Genomic DNA, 23,650 nt, shown 5'->3' with positions numbered 1-23,650 from the left:
GTTACACCCTACCCCTCATGTGTAGAACAAGGTGTTTCCGGGCACGGTGGTTGTTGATCTCAGAGTTTTAACCGTTTGGAGATTATCGATGTAGCTGCCTTGGTGTCCGCAAACATTGACTCTCCTCCCTTCCCTATCCCTCAGTTGTACTTATTCAGTTCTACCTTCTTAGACAATGTATCAGACTATGTATTTGTATAGATGCTCATATACTGAGTGACACCCGAATTTTGGAAAATTTTGTATTGAGTTGTGACGTTTTCAGTTTTTTGAGACATTTACTTACTTAAGCTTATTTTTGTATATTTTAAATTTCAAGATGTTGGTATGTGTGAGTTATCGGCTTGCCTAGTATTATGATAGGCGTGATCACACTTGGGATTTTGTGTCATGACAGACATGCCAGTTGTAAGCGCATGCATAATATTTCATATATGTGCTTTGATGACGGACAATTATTCCAGGCACCCGTACAGTGCTAAGTGTGATTATTTTGATGGATCCACGATTATGAAACACGCTTTGAGCCAGGCACCTGGAGTGTGCTAAGATTGTGTGTACTTAATGAGTTCATTGTGAAATTGAGTTTTCGACATGCATATTTGACACGTAGGCATAGAGATATACCTTCCTCATGCTAGACAGTGACATGACATTTGATTTCTTGACATGTATACCTGACATGGAGACATTGGGATGTACCTTCCTCATGCTAGACAATGACATGGTACATGATTACTTTACATGTATATTTGACATGTAGGCATAAAGACGCATTCTCCTTATGCTAACTGGTAAATGAAAAGTTTTATCTGATGTTGTAAGTTGGAAAAACACAGTTCTTTGATAAACTCATGTTTAACTTATTTCAGTGGTAAGATTTAGACTTGGACTGTTATACTTGAAAAACATATCTACTTTCTTGTATCTGTGAACGAGCTGAGCATTCCTATCCTAAGATATATACCTTTACCGTTTTCATTACACTATTATGAACGGTTATTGGCTATTGGTGTTGGTTACTGACCTTCTTCCAAGCCCGTCACTGCTTTCAACCTAAGGTTAGGTTTGTTACCTATTGAGTACATGGGGTCGGTTGTACTTATACTATACTTTTGCACCTAGCGTTCAGATTTTGGAGCTGATGTTGCTGTGTATAGCGGGAACTTGTATTGAACATATACCTGCATTCCGGTTACGACTCCCTCTTGTTCTTGGTAGCTTTATATGTATAAATTTATTTATGTATATTTCGAATAGATGATATATTTATTTCGTACCAGCTTTGTAAATTTTAAGTCTTAGAAGCTCATAATTTGTACTACCAATCCTTGGAATTTTGTATAGAAAGCTCAGTTGTTTTATTTATTGATTCCTGTTATCCTATTTGAGTTGTGTTATCTATCATTTGGCTTACCTAGCGAGTTGGGTTAGGTGTCATCACGACTAGCTGGATTTTGGGTCGTGACAAGGAATAAGAGTTTTATATATATATATATATATATATATATATATATATATATATATATATATATATACTTTATTATAGAATATTTAGTTCGATATATTACCCATTAGTAAATATTTATTTATTGTCTAAACAGAGTTTAACTTTCTAACTATTAAGAGGGTTAGTGTTTTTATTTTGTAATTTTATTCCATGTATTACTGACCCTTATAATCTTATTCTACAGTATTTTCTACATAAGATAATACATTGATTTCTGCATTATTTATGCAGGTATTATTTTTAAGGAAAGAAAAAACTAGCAATCAAACAGTGTATAACTTTATGATAATTTCTGTGTGCATATTAATCTCTTGAAATCAAAACTAAATATTGTATAATTTAGTCTGATTGTTAAGTTAAGATTTGTTATGCTAAAGCCCCCAACAAAACAACCCCTGAAAGTTGACCTTTAAAGAAGATAACCTTGTAATATGAAACTGCATTCTTTTTCTCGATCGCGCATGTTCTAATTACAAAAACAGTTCAGAGTTCACAACACTATTTGTGTGCAATCTCAACTCCACCATCGGGTTGAGATCGTGCCTGTTGGTATTTTCATTTGAATATGTTTTCTTGAATTGGTTGTTATATATGTAATTCAATAACATGTTTACAAATTAGATTAAAAAAATGTTGCTATGATTACATCCATCGATATAGTCTTTTCAATATCTAAGTTCTACAGTACAAAAAGTTAATTTTAGAAAATAAAATTTTCAATTGTCGCGAGTATTAAGTTATGTTTGAATATTACACAAGATTATAATACAGACAAGATTGTCAAAATGTAAAATACCATATATCAGAAAGGGTCGAAAAGTAGAAAAAATTAATTAATACTATATGTTATGATACTCCAGATTTTTCGACGAGACAAAAGAGAAATCTCATGGCGAATTTTTTTAGCAATCGGTCAAGGTGAATATCTTCGCTTATTATTTTTTAACCATCTGGTATTCGAGATATATTCTACTATGGATGGTGTTACCGCTCCCTCCCATTGATTATGGGTGAGGAAGCCTTTACCACCACGCATAGCTTGATGGGTCTTCAGTTGTCGATTGCATATTCTGGCTGTCTCTTTTAGTGGAAACACATCAAAACAGCTTAAGCCTTATCCACATATAACGACAAATAGGACTTGAGGATCCACACTAAGATATGTGCAGCAAATAATGGTATTCACCAAATGAATAAAAAATTATTGAGAGAAACAAGTCATTGTCAAAAATCATTTTCCTTTTGCATTTTTTGGGTGTTTTCAGGATCTATGGATCGGCGAGATTCTTTCCATAATTGGGTTTCAATCCCCAATTTCTTGAGCTCTATGAGGCCACGCTCGACTGCAAAGTGAAAGAAAAACTTGATTAAGTTATTTGCGTTAGAAGTGGATATATTTTGTCATCTGACCAAACAGACTAAATAATATGTTTAACTCTAAACAGACTAATTAATATGTATATTCATTATTCTCCTATATTCATTATTCGGAGAGGGAGAATCTCTTACCATGAACAGCATCATGTGAAGTGAGAGGTTGACCACCTTGGTTAATCCAAAACTGTAATCTCTCCTCTGCAATATCTGGTTCCACTCCATGATTTTTGGCTCTTCTCCACAAGTATGTGAGCCACGCCTGAAACAATAATATCAAAACAAGTGTATAACATCTATTAAAATGATAGATATGACTTGAAACTGTGGGGCTCATTTTGAAGAAAAATGAAAAGAAAAATGGGATAGGAGGTGCCTAACTTTGTTGAAAAATTATATGACTAAATCCATCTTCTTTATAGTAGTTGGATGGAAACTCTTAATATAAATAGAGACATCCGTTCTTCATTTAAAATACACCAAAAAAAAAAGAACGAGAGAAGCTAAGCAGAAAGCAAAGCAGTGAGAGTAATCCATAGATTGTTATCTGTGAGATAAATTGTGAGTGGTAGTAATATTATAGTGAGGTGTCTTTAAATAAAGAGTGTTATTTCTTTCAAAATTGTAGTAGTCTCTTGACACTACCAAATTGTAATATTATAGTGGTTATATTGCTCCGTTCGGGTATTGTATTTTACCCCATTAAAAAAGTTGGTGTCGTTGTTACTCTCTTGTGTTATTATTATTTGCCGTGGATATTATTCCTGGGCGGGATTATTATTTTTTATCCCAACAACGTGGTATTAGAGTCATGGCAAATAATGGTCCGCTATCTTTTCAGTACCCCGTCTTACAAAAGATAATTATGAGAAATAGTGTCTACGTATGAAAGCCATTCTTGGCTCTCAGGATGTGTGGGAAATCGTAGATAGAGGATATGCAAAACCCGATAATGAGGAAGCTCTGCCTCAAAACGAAAAAAAGGTCTTGGCAAAGACAAGGAAGAAGGATCAACAAGCCCTCACGCTCATCCACCAATGTTTGGATGATGTCATGTCTGAGAAGGTGGCAAATGCTACCACCTCAAAGGAAGCTTGGGGGATTTTACAAAATTCTCTTCAAGAAGTTGACAAAGTAAAAAAGGTAAAACTTCAAACTCTAAGGGCTGATTTTGAAGTTTTAAAAATGAAAGAATCTGAATGCATCGCGGATTATTTTTCAAAAGTGAAGGTTGTTGTAAATCAACTAAGAAGATACGGGGAGGACATAGAAGATGTCCGTGTGGTAGAAAAGATCCTTCGCACTTTAACACCTAAATTTGACTTTGTGGTGTGTGCTATTGAAGAGTCAAAAGATTTAGACTCTATGACGGTGGAGCAATTGGAAGGTTCTTTACAGGCCCACGAAGAAAAGATCAAAAGGAGACAAGAAGTGCCATTGGAGCAAATTCTTAAAACTCAGGCATCCTTCAAGGATTAAGGAGGTAAAAAGAGCTATCGAGGAAAGGGACGAGGCCGAGGCCGAGGCGGTCATGAAAGAGGAAGAAGTAATGGTAACAACTTCAACAATGAAGTTAAAATCCACCAAACATTCAGAGGTCGTGGTCGTGGACAAAGAGGAGGAAGAGGACGTGGATTACCAAAAAATAATGGACAAAGGTATGACAAAACAAAAAATGAGTGTTATAATTGTCATAAATTTGGCTATTATCTTGGGAATGTCGTAGCAATGTTGAAGAAAAAGCTAACCTTGTTGACGACAAGAAAGAAGAAGTTGAGTCAATGTTGTTGATGGCACTCAAGGAAGAAGACAGGGATGATTGCAGCTCGTGGTATTTGGACAATGGAGCAAGCAATCATATGTATGAATGCAAAGAGAAGTTTGTGGAGATCAATAAAACGATGAGGTAATGTGTCCTTTGGAGATACCTCAAAGATTAAAATCGAAGGATAGGTACGATTCTGATCTCCTGTAAAGATGGTAGTCACAAGTTAATTCAAGATGTTTATTATGTGCCAAAATTAAAAAGTAATTTTTAAGTTTAGGCCAACTTCTTGAAAAGAAATATGACATTCACATGAAAAACATGCATCTTTGGCTTAGAGATTCAAGTGGAATTCTAATTGTTAAAGTGCATATGGCTAAGAATAGGTTATTCTCTCTGAATCTTAAGACAATTGATGCAAAGTGTTTGAAGGCTAATGTGCAAGATGAATCATGGTGTTGGCACATGCGATTTAGGCACTTGAATTTTGAAGCGCTCAAATCAATGGGAGAAAAAAACATGGTACAAGGCATACCATCAATCAACCATCCAAATCAATTGTGTGAAGCTTGTCTTCTTGGGAAATATGCAAGGAGGAGTTTTCTAAAGGAGGCTATGTCAAGATCAACCAAGCCGCTCCAGCTTGTCCACACTAATGTGTTTGGACCAATCAATCCACCTTCTTTTGGTAAAAGTAAATACTTTCTGCTTTTCATTGATGACTTTATTAGAAAGACTTGGGCTTATTTCTTAAACCAAAAATCTGAAGCTTTTGCTGCTTTTAAAATTTTCAAAGTACTTGTGGAGAAAAAAAGTGGCTCTGAAATTAAAGCTCTAAGGTCCGATAGAGGAGGCGAAATCACTTCAAACGAATTTAATGACTTCTGTCAACTACATGGAATTCGTCGCCCTCTAACGGTACCTTATTCACCTCAACAAAATAGTGTTGCAGAGAGAAAGAATCGAACAATTCTTAATATGGCTAGATGTATGTTGAAAGCTAAAAGTATGCCCAAGGAATTTTGGGCCGAAGCTGTTTCTTGTGCAGTTTATTTGAACAACAGGTCTCCAACAAGGAATGTTAAAGATCAAACCCCTCAAGAAGCATGGAGTGGAAGAAAGCCAAGTGTCAAGCACTTGAGAATTTTTGGGAGCATAGCCTATGCTCATGTGCCACAACAAGGGAGAGCGAAGCTTGACGATCGAAGTGTCAAGCATGTGTTTGTTGGATATGATACGAGTTCAAAAGGCTACAAGCTATACAACCCAAGCAACGGCAAGGTGGTGGTAAGTCGCAATGTTGAATTTGATGAAGAATTGGCATGGAACTGGAAAGCTCAGGAAGATACTTCATATGATTTTCTTCCATACATTGGTGATGAAGAAGAACTAGAAATCGTGGAACCTGTGCAAGATACAACTCCACCTCCTTCTCCAACCAATGTTGCATCTCCCTCTTCTCAAGAAAGTTCAAATGAACAGCTGTAAAGGACGAGGAGTATTCAAGAGCTCTATGAGGACACAGAGGAAGTTACTAATTTTGATTCTTTATATTGTCTCTTTGCTGACAGTGAAACAATGAACTTTGATAAAGCTGTTACAGATAACAGGTGGAGACAAGCCATGAAGGAGGAGATTGAGTCAATAGAGAAGAACAATACTTGGGAGTTAACAACTCTTCCCAATGGTCATCGAGCAATTGGAGTTAAATGGGTATACAAGACAAAGAAGAATGATGATGGATATGTGGAGAAATACAAGGCACGACTTGTGGCTAAAGGTTACAAGCAAAGGCAAGGCATTGACTATGAAGAAGTCTATGCACCTGTTGCCCGCATGGAGACTATTCGTTTGTTGATCTCTTCGGTGGCGCAAATGAAGTGGAAGATTCATCAACTAGATGTCAAGTCAGCCTTTTTGAATGGCTATTTTGAAGAAGTCTATGTTGAACAATCATTGGGTTTCATGGTCAAAAACCATGAAGATAAAGTGTTGCGGTTGAAGAAAGCTTTATATGGATTAAAGCAAGCCCCACGAGCATGGAATAATTGCATCGACAAATATTTTTAAGACAGCGGATTTACTCGTTGTCTCCATGAATATGCTCTTTACCTTAAAGTTCATACTAATGGAGATATCTTACTTGTTTGTCTTTATGTTGATGATCTTATTTTCACGAGTAATAACGTAAGTTTGTTTGAAGCTTTTAAGAAAGATATGGCTCAGTTTAACCATGAAGATAAAATGTTGCGGTTGAAGAAAGCTTTATATGGATTAAAGCAAGCCCCACGAGCATGGAATAATTGCATCGACAAATATTTTTAAGACAGCGAATTTACTCGTTGTCTCCATGAATATGCTCTTTACCCTAAAGTTCATACTAATGGAGATATCTTACTTGTTTGTCTTTATGTTGATGATCTTATTTTCACGGGTAATAACCTAAGTTTGTTTGAAGCTTTTAAGAAAGATATGGCTCGTGAGTTCGATATGACAGACGTAGGGCTCATGTCATACTACTTGGTTTAGAAGTGGAGCGATAAAATTTTTATCTCTCAAGGAAACTATACAAAAGAGATATTGAAGAAGTTCAACATGCTCGATTGTAACCCCGTGAACACACCGATGGAAAGTGGGACAAAATTGTCCAAGTTTGATAAGGAGAAAAGGTGGAACCCACATTTTTCAAAAGTCTTGTGGGAAGTTTGAGGTACTTGACTTATACCAGGCCAGATATACTCTTTGCAGTTGGAGTAGTAAGTCGCTTCATGGAAGCTCCTACCTCCACTCATTTGAAAGTCACTAGAAGAATTTTTCGTTACTTAAAAGGTACGATTAACTTTGGGTTATTTTATTCTTCTTCTAATGATTTTAACCTTATGGGATATTGTGATAGTGATTATGCGGGAGATATTGATGATAGAAAAAGTACAACTGGTTTTGTATTTTTCTTGGGTGATTCTGTTATTTCTTGGAGTTCAAAGAAACAGTCTATAGTTACTCTCTCGACTTGTGAAGCCGAATATGTAGCAGCAATATCATGTACCTGTCATGCTATTTGGCTACGAAGATTATTGAAGGGGTTCAATTTGCCACAAATTGAAGCTACAAAGATTTGTATTGATAACGAATCTACACAGGCACTTGCCAAGAATCCGGTGTATCACGATCGAAGCAAGCATATAGATACAAGGTATCACTTCATCAGAGAGTGCATTGCCAAGAAAGAAGTCGAGCTCAAATATGTGAAATCTCATGATCAAGTTGCAGACATTTTTACAAAGCCTCTCAAGTTTAAAGATTTTCAGAGATTGAGAACAAGACTTGGACTAACGAAGAAAAATCAAAATTAAGGGAGAGATTTGTGGGGCTCATTTTGAAGAAAAATGAAAAGAAGAAAAATGGGATAGGAGGTGCCTAGCTTTGTTGAAAAATTATATGACTAAATCCATCTTCTTTGTAGTAGTTGGATGGAAACTCTTACTATAAATAGAGCCATCCATTCTTCATTTAAAATACACCAAAAAAAACAAGAGAAGCTAAGCAGAAAGCAAAGCAGTGAGAGTAATCCACATATTGTTATCTGTGAGTTAAATAATGAGTGGTAGTAATATTATAGTGAGGTGTCTTTAAATAAAGAGTGTTATTTCTTTCAAAATTGTAGTAGTCTCTTAACACTACCAAGTTGTAATATTATAGTGGTTATATTGCTCCGTTCGGGTATTGTATTTTACCCCATTAAAAGAGTTGGTGTCGTTGTTACTCTCTTGTATTATTATTATTTGTCGTGAATATTATTCCTGGGCGGGATTATTATTTTTTATCCCAACAGAAACATTGCCACTATTTTCCAATAACAAGGACAACAAACTCATAAATGATTAACAAGAGAAAAGAGAGGGGGGCAATTGAGACCTCTTATTCAATTGTAACTTGTAAGGTTAGAGAGCCCCCACTATAATTCTTACAGAATAGGTTTTTTTTTTTTTTTTTATGAAAATAGTAGTATCTATTTTGAAATGGATCGTTTAGCTATATAGTCGTTGGTTTTCTTACAGAGACAAAATTGTCACCCGGATTCTATCACAGATAAAGAAAACAAAAACAATCTTTAATTATATGCTAGTTATTTTTATTTTTTAAATATTTTGTCAAAAAAGTTGTGCACAATTCAAAATTAATGAGCAACAATTACGCAGTTTTAGTTATTCAAAGGTTTGCTAACCAGCAATTGAGTAATAGCTTCAACGGAAGACGGAAGGTGGAAAAAAGAGGGAAAGTCAATGTGAAGAATTCATTAAAGAGTCAAATACCTGCTTAAACTGCACATCTTCTGTCTCCTCCGGACTCAATTCTGTGATACAGATATAATATTAGTAATACGAGGTAGCAAAGAAAGTTCTAATGCTAATATCTACTAACCTATCCTTTTGAAAATATAGGCAAAATTGAAGATACAATGAATGGAATGGCTAAACCTGAACTAAAAACTCGACATTAGATTATTGCTTAGTGGTGTATCAGAAGTACTCGAATCACATGGTTTGTTAAACTAGAATTAATTCACTTTCCGAACGAAAGGCTCTCAATTTGGCATTGAATATAGGATATCTCAATAACAGCGAGGAAATAGGTTAAGCCACCTCATATTAAGTCAACAGCAGTGAAAATTAGATCCTTGACAAGAACTCTGGTGGTGATTTTTGAGAAAGCTTAATCTTATGCCATGGTGAAGAAAACCCATTCATACCTTTCTGGGTTGAGCCATGCACTTATTGTTACACAATGCAACTTGAATAGTTAAGATTTTCCAATGTTATATGTATAGAAGGAAGAATGTCATGCAATTAAAAATGATTTATCAAAAGCAAGTAGTGTTTATTCTGTTGAAACGAGAAAAAGAAGAAAGAGAAATGATTCAATTGTGCAAAGGGTTCAAAGTAAGCTAATTGACCGACCAAATGACAGTAACTTGAATAAACTCACCAAATGCTTCTGAAAAGCTCTGGCCTTCCATTGGTAGCCTCATGTCATCTGCAGCCATAACATATGTAACGGCAGGTCATTATATCTATCAGTCAAGATTTGAGACGGTTTACTATGATCAGCATGGAGACTGAAAAAGTTCAGTAGCTCCAAGCCTTAACCCTACAACAAATGCATATATCTCTCAAAAAGTTAACCCAATCCGAGATGCAGCATTGTACACATTGAGGCAAATTCCTATAACCAAAAGAGAAGGAGATATGATAGAAGTCCGTACAACTCCACAAACTAAGGCTCAACTTTTCGATCATCCACAATTGTGAAAACTACAGCAAAGGCAGAATCTCAAACCAGTTAGGATAAACAAGAAAAAATTCAACATATACCTGACATATATGTGGTGAATGAATCCCAAGAATATAGTTAACATGCGATAAAGGTAGATACGTCATACAGTTAAATATGAATATCAACTCTGTTACCTGTAGCTCTGAGTGCAGTTAGGCGCCTTTGTTGGGCCATTGCTAGGGCTACTGCTCCTTCTACCTTTAAAAGGGGAAAAAGAGGATGAAACAGAAAACTAAATCAATTATACAAGAGATTTCATCAAATTCACAGAAAATGAAATCAATTACACGAGATTTCATCAAATTCTAACACATATTACAACTTTTATTTCCATTTTTAAGCATGTGAATAGCAGTTCCAGACCATTGATATTATAACTGATTTGTCATCAACCTTTGTGTTCAGCGTTCACTGTTCAGTAACAAGACATGAAGCTTTAGCATCTTACGTTTAAGGTTACACGACAAGAAAAATGAGGTTATAATTTATTATAAAAAAAATTTGAAATTATTACTCCCTCTGTTCCGCTTTGTTTGGCACAGTATCCTTATTAGTCCGTTCCAAAAAGAATGACTATATACAATATTTCCTTAATGAGAATCTTTTATAGCACACAAATGCTATGAAATGTTTAAAACCTCAAGTTTCAATTCTATAGCCACACGAATGTTATGGCATCTTTAAGATAACAAGTTTCAAAGGTCTTCCTTAATTTATTAAACTTTGTGCAAAGTCAAGCTATGACAAACAAAAGTGAAACGGAGGGAGTACTTTGGTATTAATCTACTATCTTTGGTCCTGTACAACTATTGTCTGATGGCCTTTCTCCAACAATTTCATGGATTTCTTGCCCCGAAACAAATAAGAAAAAAGAAGAAGACAGAACACAAAAAGAAAAGAAAAGCTACCAACACTGGTCCTGAATTATGTTGGCCACTGTTACAGAAAATCAGTCTAATATGGCAAAAGAAGAACAACAGTTGTGCTATCATTTTCTTCGCTTTTTAGAGAAAGGAAGAGCATTTATCAGAGATGCTGAAGATAAATATTCTTAAAACAAAGTTCAGTTGAATATCATGGTGATACAGTTTTTAGGGATTTTTTAATGAATAGTGTATCAGGTTCTATATCAACAAAGAACACTTATCTGGCTTGCTTGACTTCAAGTAAAACAAAAATATTTGATGATTTCAGAGGTTAATGTTGAAGAAAAGTTTGCATTTTGCAAAGGCAATATACTATTACTCAAGTGGACTAAAGGGTCTAGTAAAACTAAGCGATGTGACTCTCAGGATATGCTGAGTGTGAAGTTTGGGCTCAAAGACCCACATCCAATTCTGGCCATATTTATTCCCCGCACACACTTGGATAACTCTTCAGATTTTCCTCCCCCCAGGGTAAAGGATCAACGCAGATATACAACAAAGGGAAATGGATGGAGTTAGCAAGCAAATGAAAATGATATTCTCTTCGATTGTCGTAGTGTAATTGCAAGGGATTAGTCTAGTTTGGTAGCACCTTTTGATAAAAGTCTATTGTCCACTTCCTTGATCCTCACCATAATTGCTTCGGTATGACAAAACATCAAAGCTTTGCTGGAATTGCTCCACTCCTCTCATTGGAACAATTCCATTGGAGGTGATTTCAATGGCCACATTGGGGCGAAGTCGGGGAGTTATGATGATGTGCATGGCGTCTTTGGTTTTGGAGTTAGAAACGGAGAAGGAACATCACTACTGGATTTTGCCAGAGCTTTTGATTTGGTGATAGCCAACTCAAGTTTTCTAAAAGTGGCTCATGACCAAGATCGATTATCTGCTCGTCCAGAAGTCCGATATAAGCCTTTGCATGGATTGCAAGATCATCCCGAGTGAGAATCTCACAACCCAACCCAACGTAAGCTCTTGGTCATGGACCTTAAGATCACGAGGAGGAGGAGAAAGAGGGTTGTGTCTGGTCAACCGAAGATCAAGTGGGGAGCCTTGACTAAGGACAAAACTCAGGAGTTGGGAGACAAGTTGCTGGCAACGGGGGGCTTGAAGGAGCACTGGGGATGCAAGTGGTATGTGGACCACGATTGCGAATAGCATTAGGGAAGCTGCTAGCTGGGTATTAGGGGTCTCGAGGGGCTATTCGGGTGGTCACAAATGGGACTGGTAGTGAAATGACGAGGTCCAAAGAAAAGTGGAACCCAAGAAAACGGGCATATTTTAAGCTACTGGAGAGCATTGGCGAGGAGGTGATGATGAAGAATAGGGAGTTGTATAGGTGGCAAACACGAAGGCGAAGTTAGCGGTTACGGCAACTAAGACTGCAGCGTTTGGACGATTATATGCTGAACTTGGGGGGCAAGACAGGGATAAGAAGTTGTACAAACTAGCTAAGCTAAAAGAAAGGAAGGCCCATGACCTGACCCAGAAGTGCATTAAAGATGAGGATGGCAAAGTATTGTTGGATGATGCACTTATTCGCCGGAGATGGCATACCTACTTTCATTAACTCTTGAATGATGAGGGGGACAAGAGCATTGTCCTGGGTGAATTGGAACACTCCGAGAGTCGTAAAGACTTCGGGTATTGTAGGCGTAGCAGAGTTGAGGAGGTCGAGGGGATTATGTGTAAGATGTGCAGAGGAAGAGCGACCGGGCGAGACAAAATCCCGGTAGAGTTCTGGAAGAGCGCGCGCAGGGCGAGCTTGGAGTGGCTTAGTAGGTTATTTATTGCCATTTTCAGGACGAAGAATATGCCCGATGAATATAGTACGATGATCCCTTTGTACAAAAATAAGGGTGATATACAGAATTGCAACAACTATCGGGGTATCAAGCTGCTAAGCTACATTATGAAAGTCTGGGAGAGAATGATGGAGTTGCGTGTGAGGAGTGTATCTATCTCAAGAACCAGTTCGGATTTATGCTGGGGCGTTCGACTATAGAAGCCATTCAAATTGTTAGGAGATTGATGGAGCAATATAGGGATAGGAAGACGGATCTACATATGGTGTTCATCGACCTTGAGAAGGTCTACGATAAAGTACCTAGAGAGGTGATATGGAGATGCTTGGAGTCTTGAGGCGTTCCTGATGCATACATTAGGGTGATTAAGGATATGTATGATGGAGCTACGACCCGAGTGAGGTCCGTGGGAGGGGAGTTAGACCATTTCCCAGTTGCGATAGGGCAACTCTCAACGGACTTTTATTTGCACTGGCTATGGACGTGTTGACGCGCCACATTCAAGGGGAGGTGTCATGGTACATGTTATTCACATATGACATTGTTATAATTGATGAGATGTGAGGCAATGTTAACGCGAGGCAGTGTTAACGCAAGGCTGGATGTTTGGAGGCCAACCCTAGATTCTAAAAGTTTCAAGTTGAGCAGGACCAAGACAAAATACTTAGAGTGCAAGTTCAGTCGTGCGGATCAGGAAGTGGACAGGGATGTGAGGTTGGATTCACAAGTCATTCCTAGGAGAGATAGTCTCAAATACCTTGGGTCAGTTATACAAGGGAATAGAGAGATCGACGAGGATGTCGCACATCGTATCGGGGGTACATATGATTTGTATGCACCGGCTTGAGGGGGAGTGTTAGATAGTTATGTAAATATCCCTAGTCCCACATGGAATAAGAGTAGAATATGTATGTTATTGTAAACGGCTTAATAGAATATCAATAATAGATTTTTCTCCCGTGCATTCTCCCATAAAAAGTCCTAAAAAAGTTTAAAATACATTGTTAATGTTTGTCTCCATGTCAAAGGTCCTAGATCACTTTGAATATCTTAAGAGTCTAAAAACTACTCCACAAAAATGATATGTTGTGCAATATAAAAAAGTTCTGAAATTGCATAAACCAAAATCCAAAGAAAAAGTTTACGAAAGAAAAGAATTTGTAAAAGACCTTTAGTGATGTCAGTTCCCGAAGACCTTTATCCACTAGTAGCATACTTTCAACATTCCCGTCTCCTGAAAGTTCACTCAGATCATGCGGAAGTGCTTCCCTTTCCTCTGGATCATTGTAAACTACAAAAAAAATTATTTTAAATAAAAAGTTAAACAAAACAGGCTTTAAATGGTTTAGGTTGCAAGAAATAAACATTAACTTCTGTGAAAATCTCACGTAATGAGTTCTCATCTTTAGCTTTTTGCCCTGCCTCCAACACAACTTCCAAAGGTAAAGGGGCAAGGGATGACCAGTATTCTTGTTTTGCTCCAGCTACGTCTGTGTGAATACCTGCATGATGTTTAACTTTACGCGAATAATCCAAATGGGAACAAAGACAAAAACTAATTTTTCTACACCTAAGTCCAGGGAAAAAAGAAATGTAGAATTTAACTTGGAAGATTAAATTGGTACCGGGGCGTGAATAGATGTGAACTGTTTAACAACTCTGACTGATCTCACTTAAACTATATCAGCAGTAGGGGAAATGGTTTCCTGGCCTATTGAAACCCTTTCAGCCGATTCGTGGCAACACATTACTTCAGATCAGATTTGCCAATCACCCTTGAATTAGGTTTGGTGTACTTCGTACAATCCATTAAAGGGAAAGGAATGAAATGATAATTTTACTTTAAATGTCTGGAAAAGCCTTCGCATAAATCACAACTTTTTGATTTTCCATCATTCCTAAATTACTTAGGCACTGATACTGAGCAGATTATAATTTCACTGTATCCCCTCCACCCTCCCCCATACAAATTGTGCACTAATTTCTGCTTAGGATTCAACTATCCATACGCTACTTCTTTTCGAAGACATGTAGTAACATTTTTGTCATATCTTGTACATTTCAAAGAAAAATAAAAAAGGTTTCATGTGATGGACCTCCTAAAGGGTATGGCAGATTTTACGGAGTAGAAGAACATAAATTTGAGTGGATTTGAGATTTTCTCTTTTATTTTCAGATAAGTTTATATTTGTGCTAATATTGATCTTCTTACATATTGACTAATGCTTATATTGGAAATCTAACTTATTAAGGGTTCCCTACTCTATTGATTGTTACAACAACAACATCCCAGTATAATCCCACAAGTGAGGTCTGGGGAGGGTAATATGTACGCAGACCTTACCCTACCCCGAGGGGCAGAGAGGTTGTTTCCAGGAGACCCTCGGCTCAAGAGAGCAACAACAGACAATATATCAGTACTATCAATAGACTCATAGTAAATAACATAAAATACATAACATAAAATAACAAAATAACAACAATATAAGAAATATAGGAAATACGAAAAGGATGTAAGGTATACTCTATTGATTGTTACTTTGTCTAAAATGCTTGAAGAAAACTAGATAAATAACATTATTGACCAAGACATGTCACTTTGGCATATTCTATAGAAAGCCAACATTTTGAGAACATTACTGGACATTCACTCGACATCAAACTTTTCTAACAAAGGCTTAGAGCCTTCCTACTGGAATACTCCTCCTTTATCTGCATTATTTCATTATCGCGAAGACTTGGTTGGAACTACATCTCCCAGATTAGTTCCTGTTTGTAATGATTCTTCTTAACTTTCTTTACTACTCCCAATAAAATGCACTTTAAAAAAATATCTCACAAAAAAAGAAAAAGATTAAATATATCTTGTTTGACAATTTTGCCAATAAGCTAAAAGGGAAAAGACAATTAGAGATTCATTGTAACTCTCACAATTATTTGGAAAGTACTTATTTGGGATAGTTTACAGAAAATAGGATGAAACAATTGGGATCACATCACGATTGTTATACAGCACAGAAAGTGTTTTAATAGGTTCTAGAAAAGTGTACAGAAGGTAAAGGAGAAATCAAAGATGAATAAATCTAAGAGAGTACAAAGATATTTTTGGATACACTGTATGATAGAGCTACATCGGGTAAGTGAAGCTTAGAACGTGGCAAGGCAAACTGGAGCTGAGCTAGTGGTGGATGACAGCTGAGTGGATACTAGTTGTAGCTTAATTAGTGATTACCTAGAGTTTGTTGTAGTTAGTTAGTCAACTAATCCTTGTACATAAATATCCGATTGAGCTAATACAGAAGAAGCGGTTTCGTTTGCTCTCAAAATATTTGACCCTCATGTCTCTCTTATCTCTCTCTCCCATTCTTCTCCTAGACTAGAATTGTCATAATTCACCGAATTCTTCAGATTTTAGTGAAAGAGATGAGAGAATATCAAATTCTACTTCTCAGAAGAAAGTCATTCGCACTCGGTAAGCACCAGGTTTAGTTAGTCTAACTCTAGGAGCAAATATCAAACAAGTTAGGGAATGTAATTTTTATAAAAGTTACATTTCTTTATTGTGTTTAACAATCATTTTATAGTTTACAGTTTTATGTAATTTCCAGTGTCCATTTTCAAGTGATATCCAAAAGCAAACTCAACTACAATGACTTCTCAATTTTATGCATAGAAGGCGGAGCAGAGAAGAAGGCAAAGTTGAAGAATCTGGGGTCCTAAATGCAAAAAAAAAAAAAAAAAGAAGCAGATGATTGTGAAAAATAATAGAAGAAATTTATTTTTAGGCCAATAAATGTGGTCAAGGTGTCCCAAAGAAGTACAATATTAAAGGAACATTGAGGTCTTAATCCCAATGCTTCAATGCTTAAAGTAAAGTAACTCGTTTATCTAGAAATCATTTATAAAATAAAGCAATTTAGTGATCACAGTTTTACTTTAAGAACACAAATATAATTCTAATTGTCTAGATATATTAAGCACCACAAGTCAGAAAAATTTCTTGGCACAAGAAATTTAATATACCATAGTGGACGCATAAACTCCAATAGCGTGCAAGCCAACACCTCTTGAGAACAACCTCTTCCTAAGGTGTGAAACTGTGAATTACATAAGTATGCAAAAGGAAAGGGAAAAAAGTTACAAAGAAAGGCCACAAAATAATTACATACATACCATCTCTTCTTGACTCAGTATCATTCTTCGAGTCATAGTTCGCAGGGACTATGCAAAAGAAAGAAAAGAAACGCTTATGCTATTAGAGATGTGAAATAGTTCATTATTCATGCTCATAAGAGTATTATGATTATAGATGAGTATAATTCCTTTGACATGGTGGACAGAATATAGGAATAAATCATGATTATAATAACCGAAAATCTTTGTCTACTCTATGACCTTGTTAAACTAGGTGTATTTCCGTAACCAAAAAACTTTACTTAATGTTATCTGCAAACAAATTTCCAACAGTAAATTACATGCATTTCAATTATGTCCCAGCATTACTAAGTAAGAAAATACAATGACATTTCACGACTATAAACTGCCAAAGAAAAATGCAAATGTCTTCCTTGAATTCTTTGGAAAAATGAAGTATTGAAATAATATCCACGATATACTCCCTCCGTTTCAATTTATGTGAATCTATTTGACCGGGCACGGAGTTTAAGAAAAAAGAGAAGACTTTTGAACTTGTGGTGTAAAATGAGGCACATATATTTTGTGTGGCTATAAATTATTGCATAAAGGTAAATTGTTTCTAAATATGGAAGGGGATCATTCTTTTGGGCATGGACTAAAAAGGAAAGAAGTTCACATAAATTGAAACGGAGGGAGTAAGCTTTAAACATTTTCTACTTTTTTTTATCTCCAAACTTTTGAATTTTCAGTAATTATGTTCTATACTATTCTCTATGACTTTTTATAAGCTATCAGAATACTTCAATTCTAAAGGCCTCACATCCAACGACTCATCGTGAAATCAAGATTGCAAAGCTAAAGAGGTAGATTCACAAAACTTTTAAGTTCTTTTTCTTCCTGAAAGGATAATATTCAAGTTTTAATTTGTGGCACTTATATCTCAGAAGACAAAAATAGGAATTCTTAGTCCTTAATCATAGATATAAAGAATGAACTATTCCTGAAATAAGAAATCAAATATAAAGGATGAAGGTTAAAAATACCTCAGCTTCTGTTCGAAGAGCTGCAAGCTCATCACTTTTTCCACCATAAGTTTGTGCTGCAACTTTTAGAGCAGCCTGTGAAGTACACATCTTTAATTTCATCCAGGGGAATAAAAGAAATAAATATGATAATGTCATACTGTCGCTTTCCTACTTTATGTGAAAAGTTTCTACTAAAAGATCATACATTTCTTTACTCCGAACAAGTTTAAGATTCAAACTGTACTTCGATTGTTATGTGGCGTTCCCTGTCGGATTAACTCTACTTAAATATAAAAATAAGGATAATATGTTTTTCTTCTACTATACTAATGTATTACTATGTACATAAAATTATACTATCTCTTTGAAGTTATACATTCAACTGAGGTGTGTCACAAAATATAAAATAAGGAAGAATGTATCGAACTCTCTATCATACATACCTCCCTTTGTTGTAAAGCTGCTTGTTTCCTGTACAAAGGAAAAATAAACACATATTGAATTTAGCCTAAATGATTTTAGAATGAAGGTCAATGTTCTTTGATTATGAAGCTTACCTGCTTAAAAGACGAGCCTCCATTGACACACCTTCCCCAAGATTGGCAACCTAAAAGCAAGACATATGTTAAGCAACTCAAATATTGTGAAGGCTCACGACTTTTCTGCGAATCTCTTACTTTCAGCAGTGGAATTACTCGAACCACTGCTCGACCCCATGATGAGCTTTCATCACTTTGCAACATCCAACAGTGGTATTGCAATGTTGGCAGCATCAACATACAGTCTGAAAGCAAAGGAGAAAAACTAACTAATGCGAGAAAAGTAACAAATATGTCCTTGAAGATTTACCTGCTGCTCAAGCTGCCTAGCCCTTGCCTCAGCTTCTTCACAACGCTCTTCTGCAAGTCGAAGCTGAAAGGATATATAACGATCCACTGCCCATGAGCATGATGGATTGAAATGATAAACTAATTCTATTAGCAAATATTAGCGTTACCCAGCGCCTAAGTACAAATGATTGCTTTTGAGAAGGAAGTTGTTCTTACCTTTTCGAGTAAACTTTCATTCTCTTCTTGAAGCATGTCAACCTGCATTTTGGATCAAATATCATCAGCATCAATATTGTAATTAGAGATCATGGGAACTCAATCAAGATTCTAAAAAACAATTGTAACTTATCAAAGAAAACTTCTCTGTTCAGGAAGTTCAACTCTATAAACTTTCTGGTTTTTAAAAGGTTTGACATGTAGTTGAATGATTGATACGGTTGGTAAATGAACTAACCTCATCTTGTAAAGCAGATGAAGACGGCTGAGTGGGAGGTTCTTTATACTTGAAAGTACCAAAATCTACTGATAACCTGCTCATCGACCCAATAAATGAAAGATTAGAACACATTCAGCAATGCACAAGACTGTTTAATGTACGCCCAGTCAACATTTGCATTTACATTTGGTCCTTTTCAAAAACTAACATCTAGAATGTGGGATGGACGGACAAGTGTTTTACATTTCGGAACAAACTTCAATTCAAGTTCTAGAACTGAAGAGTGAGTAGTAATTAAATGACTAAAATGTCAACATTTGTAATAAAACTGGTAAAGCTATTTTGTCAAAATAGTGAGCATCAAAACCTCATACGACATGCTTGTGTAGTTATTTGTGCATTCAAACTAGTAAAATTGTTTTTGAACAAGGAGAAACACTTGAGACTTCACCATGCTTACTAGCTTAACTCTATATTCACAGTAACTTATTAGTTTCGAGGCTGCACACATGTTGAGATGGGTCCAATCAAAGAAATGCAAAATTCAAAGAATTACGATTTACCGATTCAAAGAATCAAAGATTACCTTTTATCTTTACGAGCTTCAGGTTGAGGCTCAATTGCAGCTGCATTAGAACCAACTGGCCTGAGCGAGAGAGGCACATTAGAAGGTACAACAGGAACTGACTTGCCACCGAAGTGACCCGAGCGGTTAGCTGCTAGAGCACGAGCAGATAGAGGCTGTTCCGGGATGCTGGATTGAGACGATAATTGATTGCCAGCCAAAGGTGTAGTAGGTGCGCGAGCAGATGGTGGTTGTTCCAAAGTGTTTTTAGATTGAAAAGTTAGCTTACTCGGGACAGCTGCCGAAGTAGAAGAAGTGGTTTGGATAGATGAATGAGAATGTTGATGAACATGTACATGCTGTTGCTGTTGATGTTCTAAGGAGGAGCCTGATCGGAGAGAAGTTCGAATAGGCGTCGTTGAACGAGCTGACATAGGCTGCTGATCTAAAGACTCCGAAGACGAAGATGGTCTGATTCCTAATACTGATGCTGGACGTGCAGTCAGTGCATGTTGTTCTATGGATGTACGGATTGATGCTGGACGTGTAGCTGATGCATTTGCTTCTGTGGATGCACGAACTGGCTGAGAGAGAACAAAGAAATCAAAGCTTCAATCTTGATTCTTGCATTAAAAAATTACTGGCTATCTCAATTTATTTGGCTTTGATTGGACGCTGAGTTTATCTAAGCAAGATAAGTAATAGTACCAAAACTACTATGGAATTGTGATCTATAACAAATACTCATTAATGACAAAATGTAAATGTGTCAAATTGAGAGTGAGGAAGTATTTTAATGGTGTTATGTAAAGAGTACCTTTTGACCTAAAGAGTCAGTAGATGCAGATGGCCGGATTCCTAGTGATGCCGGACGGGTAGTCGATGCCTGTGGTTCGATGGATGTCCGGACTGACTAACACACAACAAAAGAGACCAGACTCAAGCTACTTACTTATTTTCGGTAATTTTATTAAAAACACCAAAGGAGCATGTGCAAGTTTTTTAAAGTACATATATTTACCAGAGGAGTACGAGTTCGATTGGGCCTTCCACCAAGGCCAATAGCAGCAGTAGAGGGAGCCAAAGCCACAGGGTTGTATTCATACAGCTCGTCTTCCTCATCGTCGTCATCGGCTTGTTGATACGCCATTACCTGAGCCAGCCTCTGCGCCGCCGCCTTTGCATTCTGCGGCCGCCGTACCGCATTTGACCCTGACGCTGACCGCGCGTGCCCCTGACCCTGCATCTCCGCCCACCCAATGCCTCCACTCTGCGTTATTTCTGCGGTTTCAACCCCAATTAAATGAAATTATTATTATACTACATATCAAAAGATAAGAATTTGAATGAAACAATAATAATTGTTCTAATAGTAATTTTCTTTTGCCTTAGTCGTTATAGAAGTTGGAACAAAATGAAAGTAATACCTTTTAAGCAGAGTCTAAACCAGATCGTTCTCAAACGCTTTGATGTTAGAAGATGAATCCATGCATCAAGATAATTCCATCAATCTTTGATGTTAATTCAATACATTCTTCTTATTAGCCCACCAATTTAGATTTATTTATATCAGGGTAACAACATATAAATGAGCCCAATTACTTTTTAGAATAGTAGAATTTTGGTTCTTGTTGTTTCGCGAGTAGAATATTGTGGACGAGATTGGAGTCGCCACCTTGCATTGCATGCGGGGGAGATGCGAATAATAATAATAATGCCTATGGTTATAAGCACTAGCAGTGCTAGAATCGCGTATAACAAGTCAAATCAAATGATGGGTTTATATAATTAAACTAGTTAAAATTTGTCTAAACAGCTAGTATGTTGTAATTTTTAATTAAAAAGATCTAATCTTTACTTATCAATATAAGTGGCATAAAATTATTCACGAAAAATCAAAAGTCATCATCAAGATTGAGTAAACAATGTAATACTTGTATTTTGATATTCCATTCTGCAATAGTAACATGATCAATTGTTTCTGTGATATAATTATATTTTCAAAGTTAATTGCTCCTCTCTAAATATCATTAATCTCGCTTTCCCTTCTTTCTTTTTTTCTTAATGAAATTCAGATGTACAGAACATTTAACATCACGACATACAATATAGTCTTTCTTAGAATCTCATCGATCTACCTTGATGTATGCAAATGAGATAAGATTATTATAAAGATGGTATACGATCAAAATCGGGTTTGTCCTTTTGTATGACTAATCGAGACTAGGACTTGATAGGTCAAGGATCAACCTCGTGTTATATCGAACCATGGTGTAAAGTTAGATTGCCGAGATCGTGACCAAGAGACTGATCAAGATAGAGATCGAGCAAGATCGAGGGAAGCTTACCGAGCCAGATAACGGAAAGCCGAAATATCCGCAATCGGGCGAGGATCACGGAGAAAATCCCTGCACGTATCAAGAGGAGGCCGATTAATTAGCTAATCATGAGATTTCTTACCTCATATATAATTGTATCAAGAGTAGGGCTCCCCTATTATATAAAGGGGGTCTGATCATTTGTAAAACACAGCATTCTTACGTAATACAAAGCAATATACTGTCATTTTCTAGCTTTTATTATCTTGTTACTCTGTTCATAAGTCAGTTGAAACATCTTTTGCTTCAAGGGTGACTAAACTCGAGGGCCAAAGCTGTTCAATTTGTGTGGTGTGCATTTATTCTTTTATCGTCAATTTCAATATTAATTTGTTCTTCTTAATTTATACTAAGTGATATCACGTATCTTTAAAATTGCGTATAAATTCAATTGTTATCCATTTTAGGGTAAACAAAGATAAAATATGTTTTCGTCGACAACAAATATTTACTATTGACTTTGTTTATACCTTGTTGTCCCATTTGCCTTAATTGGATAATATCTTGTATCTTACCAACAAATGATACTATCACATATAAGCAATTCAATTTTAATAACAAAATGACTAAAATTAAAGATCAGGTAACTTTATAAGATACTTAAATTGAAAATTCAACATAATATAAAGTGTGTTGTGTATTTTCATTATATTTTCGTATTATTATGATACAATGTTATTTTCAAGAATAATAAAAATTAAAAATCAACACAATATATAGTTTTATATATACTTTTTAATATATTTATACTTTTCTTCTTTTGTGTTCTCTTTCTCTTCTTTTCTATTTTAAGAATTTTTCTATTTTTATAAGGTATACGCTTAAGAAAAAATGAGAAAAAATATTTTTTTTAAATACAAAATGAACATTGAGAAAATATTATTTTTTTAATATTAACAACAACAATGAACAAAACTTTTGGTTCTCTATGTATTTCTGTAATATTTTGTGATATTATATTTATTAGAAAAAAATTAAATCTAAAAAATGGAATTCATTCTTTTACAATAGAGAATTATTTTTTCATTTTATGATATTTTCAGTTTTATTCTTAACCAAATTCTTTTTTAAATTATTCACATCTTAATTCTTTTTAAATAATTCAAAAAATAAATCATTTCATTTCTCTCGGTAATTCCTTGTAACATTCCAAAACTTCCATCCCTCGTGTAAAGATCTTGTAGTGCAAGATCTACAAATTTATATTTACCCGTAAAATGGTACAATTAAATTTGTTACATGGTTTATAGAAAAGCGAACTGATTTCATCCAAAAATGATAAATAAATAAGATTAAAAGTAAGACTTAGCGATTAAAATAGAAGATGATGACATGCCTCCGAGAGCAGCATCTCTGAGGACAAAAATGAGAACAATATTGTATGCAGTGAAATCAGAGGAGTCTATTTCTCGCCACTAAGGTGCATTGGGGGAGTCATATCAGCATCTCGAGGCTGCAGGATTACGATCGAGCTCCCTCCCCCAAGGTTCGTCTGCGACCCAACAAAGGTTCCGAGGATGGGGAATTCCCGAGGTGAGCCAGAATCAGCGGAGTCTGGCACC

At 36.0% G+C, this 23,650-nt stretch overlaps 1 protein-coding gene across 1 annotated transcript; it reads right to left on the bottom strand.

Moving 5' to 3' along the window:
* Positions 1-2,674: 2,674 nt before the first annotated feature.
* On the bottom strand, positions 2,675-21,391 carry LOC104222992 (coiled-coil domain-containing protein SCD2-like). The gene is made up of 19 exons (XM_009774343.2): positions 21,138-21,391; positions 20,732-20,991; positions 20,528-20,623; positions 19,732-20,294; positions 19,164-19,239; positions 18,926-18,967; positions 18,729-18,791; positions 18,437-18,486; positions 18,323-18,350; positions 17,898-17,972; positions 16,891-16,938; positions 16,741-16,801; positions 14,106-14,219; positions 13,887-14,008; positions 10,118-10,181; positions 9,636-9,683; positions 8,963-9,003; positions 3,020-3,146; positions 2,675-2,853 (listed from the first exon to the last, which is right to left on the bottom strand). The coding sequence occupies exons 2-19, from the start codon at positions 20,954-20,956 to the stop codon at positions 2,735-2,737; spliced, it is 1,962 nt and encodes a 653-aa protein (XP_009772645.1). The 5' UTR covers positions 20,957-20,991; positions 21,138-21,391; the 3' UTR covers positions 2,675-2,734.
* Positions 21,392-23,650: the final 2,259 nt, after the last annotated feature.

The sequence above is a fragment of the Nicotiana sylvestris genome, chromosome 10, assembly GCF_000393655.2.
Source record: "Nicotiana sylvestris chromosome 10, ASM39365v2, whole genome shotgun sequence".
NCBI classification, from domain to species: Eukaryota; Viridiplantae; Streptophyta; class Magnoliopsida; order Solanales; family Solanaceae; genus Nicotiana; species Nicotiana sylvestris.
This window is presented reverse-complemented; position numbering and strand designations above follow the sequence as displayed.

Coding starts and splice junctions, on each gene's coding strand:
- LOC104222992 (XM_009774343.2), bottom strand. CDS start 20,956: ATGCAGGGTCAGGGGCACGCGCGGTCAGCGTCAGGGTCAAATGCGGTA. Junction 9,684..10,117: donor AACTGCACTCAGAGCTACAG/GTAACAGAGTTG, acceptor TTATGGCTGCAG/ATGACATGAGGCTACCAATG. Junction 3,147..8,962: donor AAGATGTGCAGTTTAAGCAG/GTATTTGACTCT, acceptor TTATTGTTTCAG/GCGTGGCTCACATACTTGTG.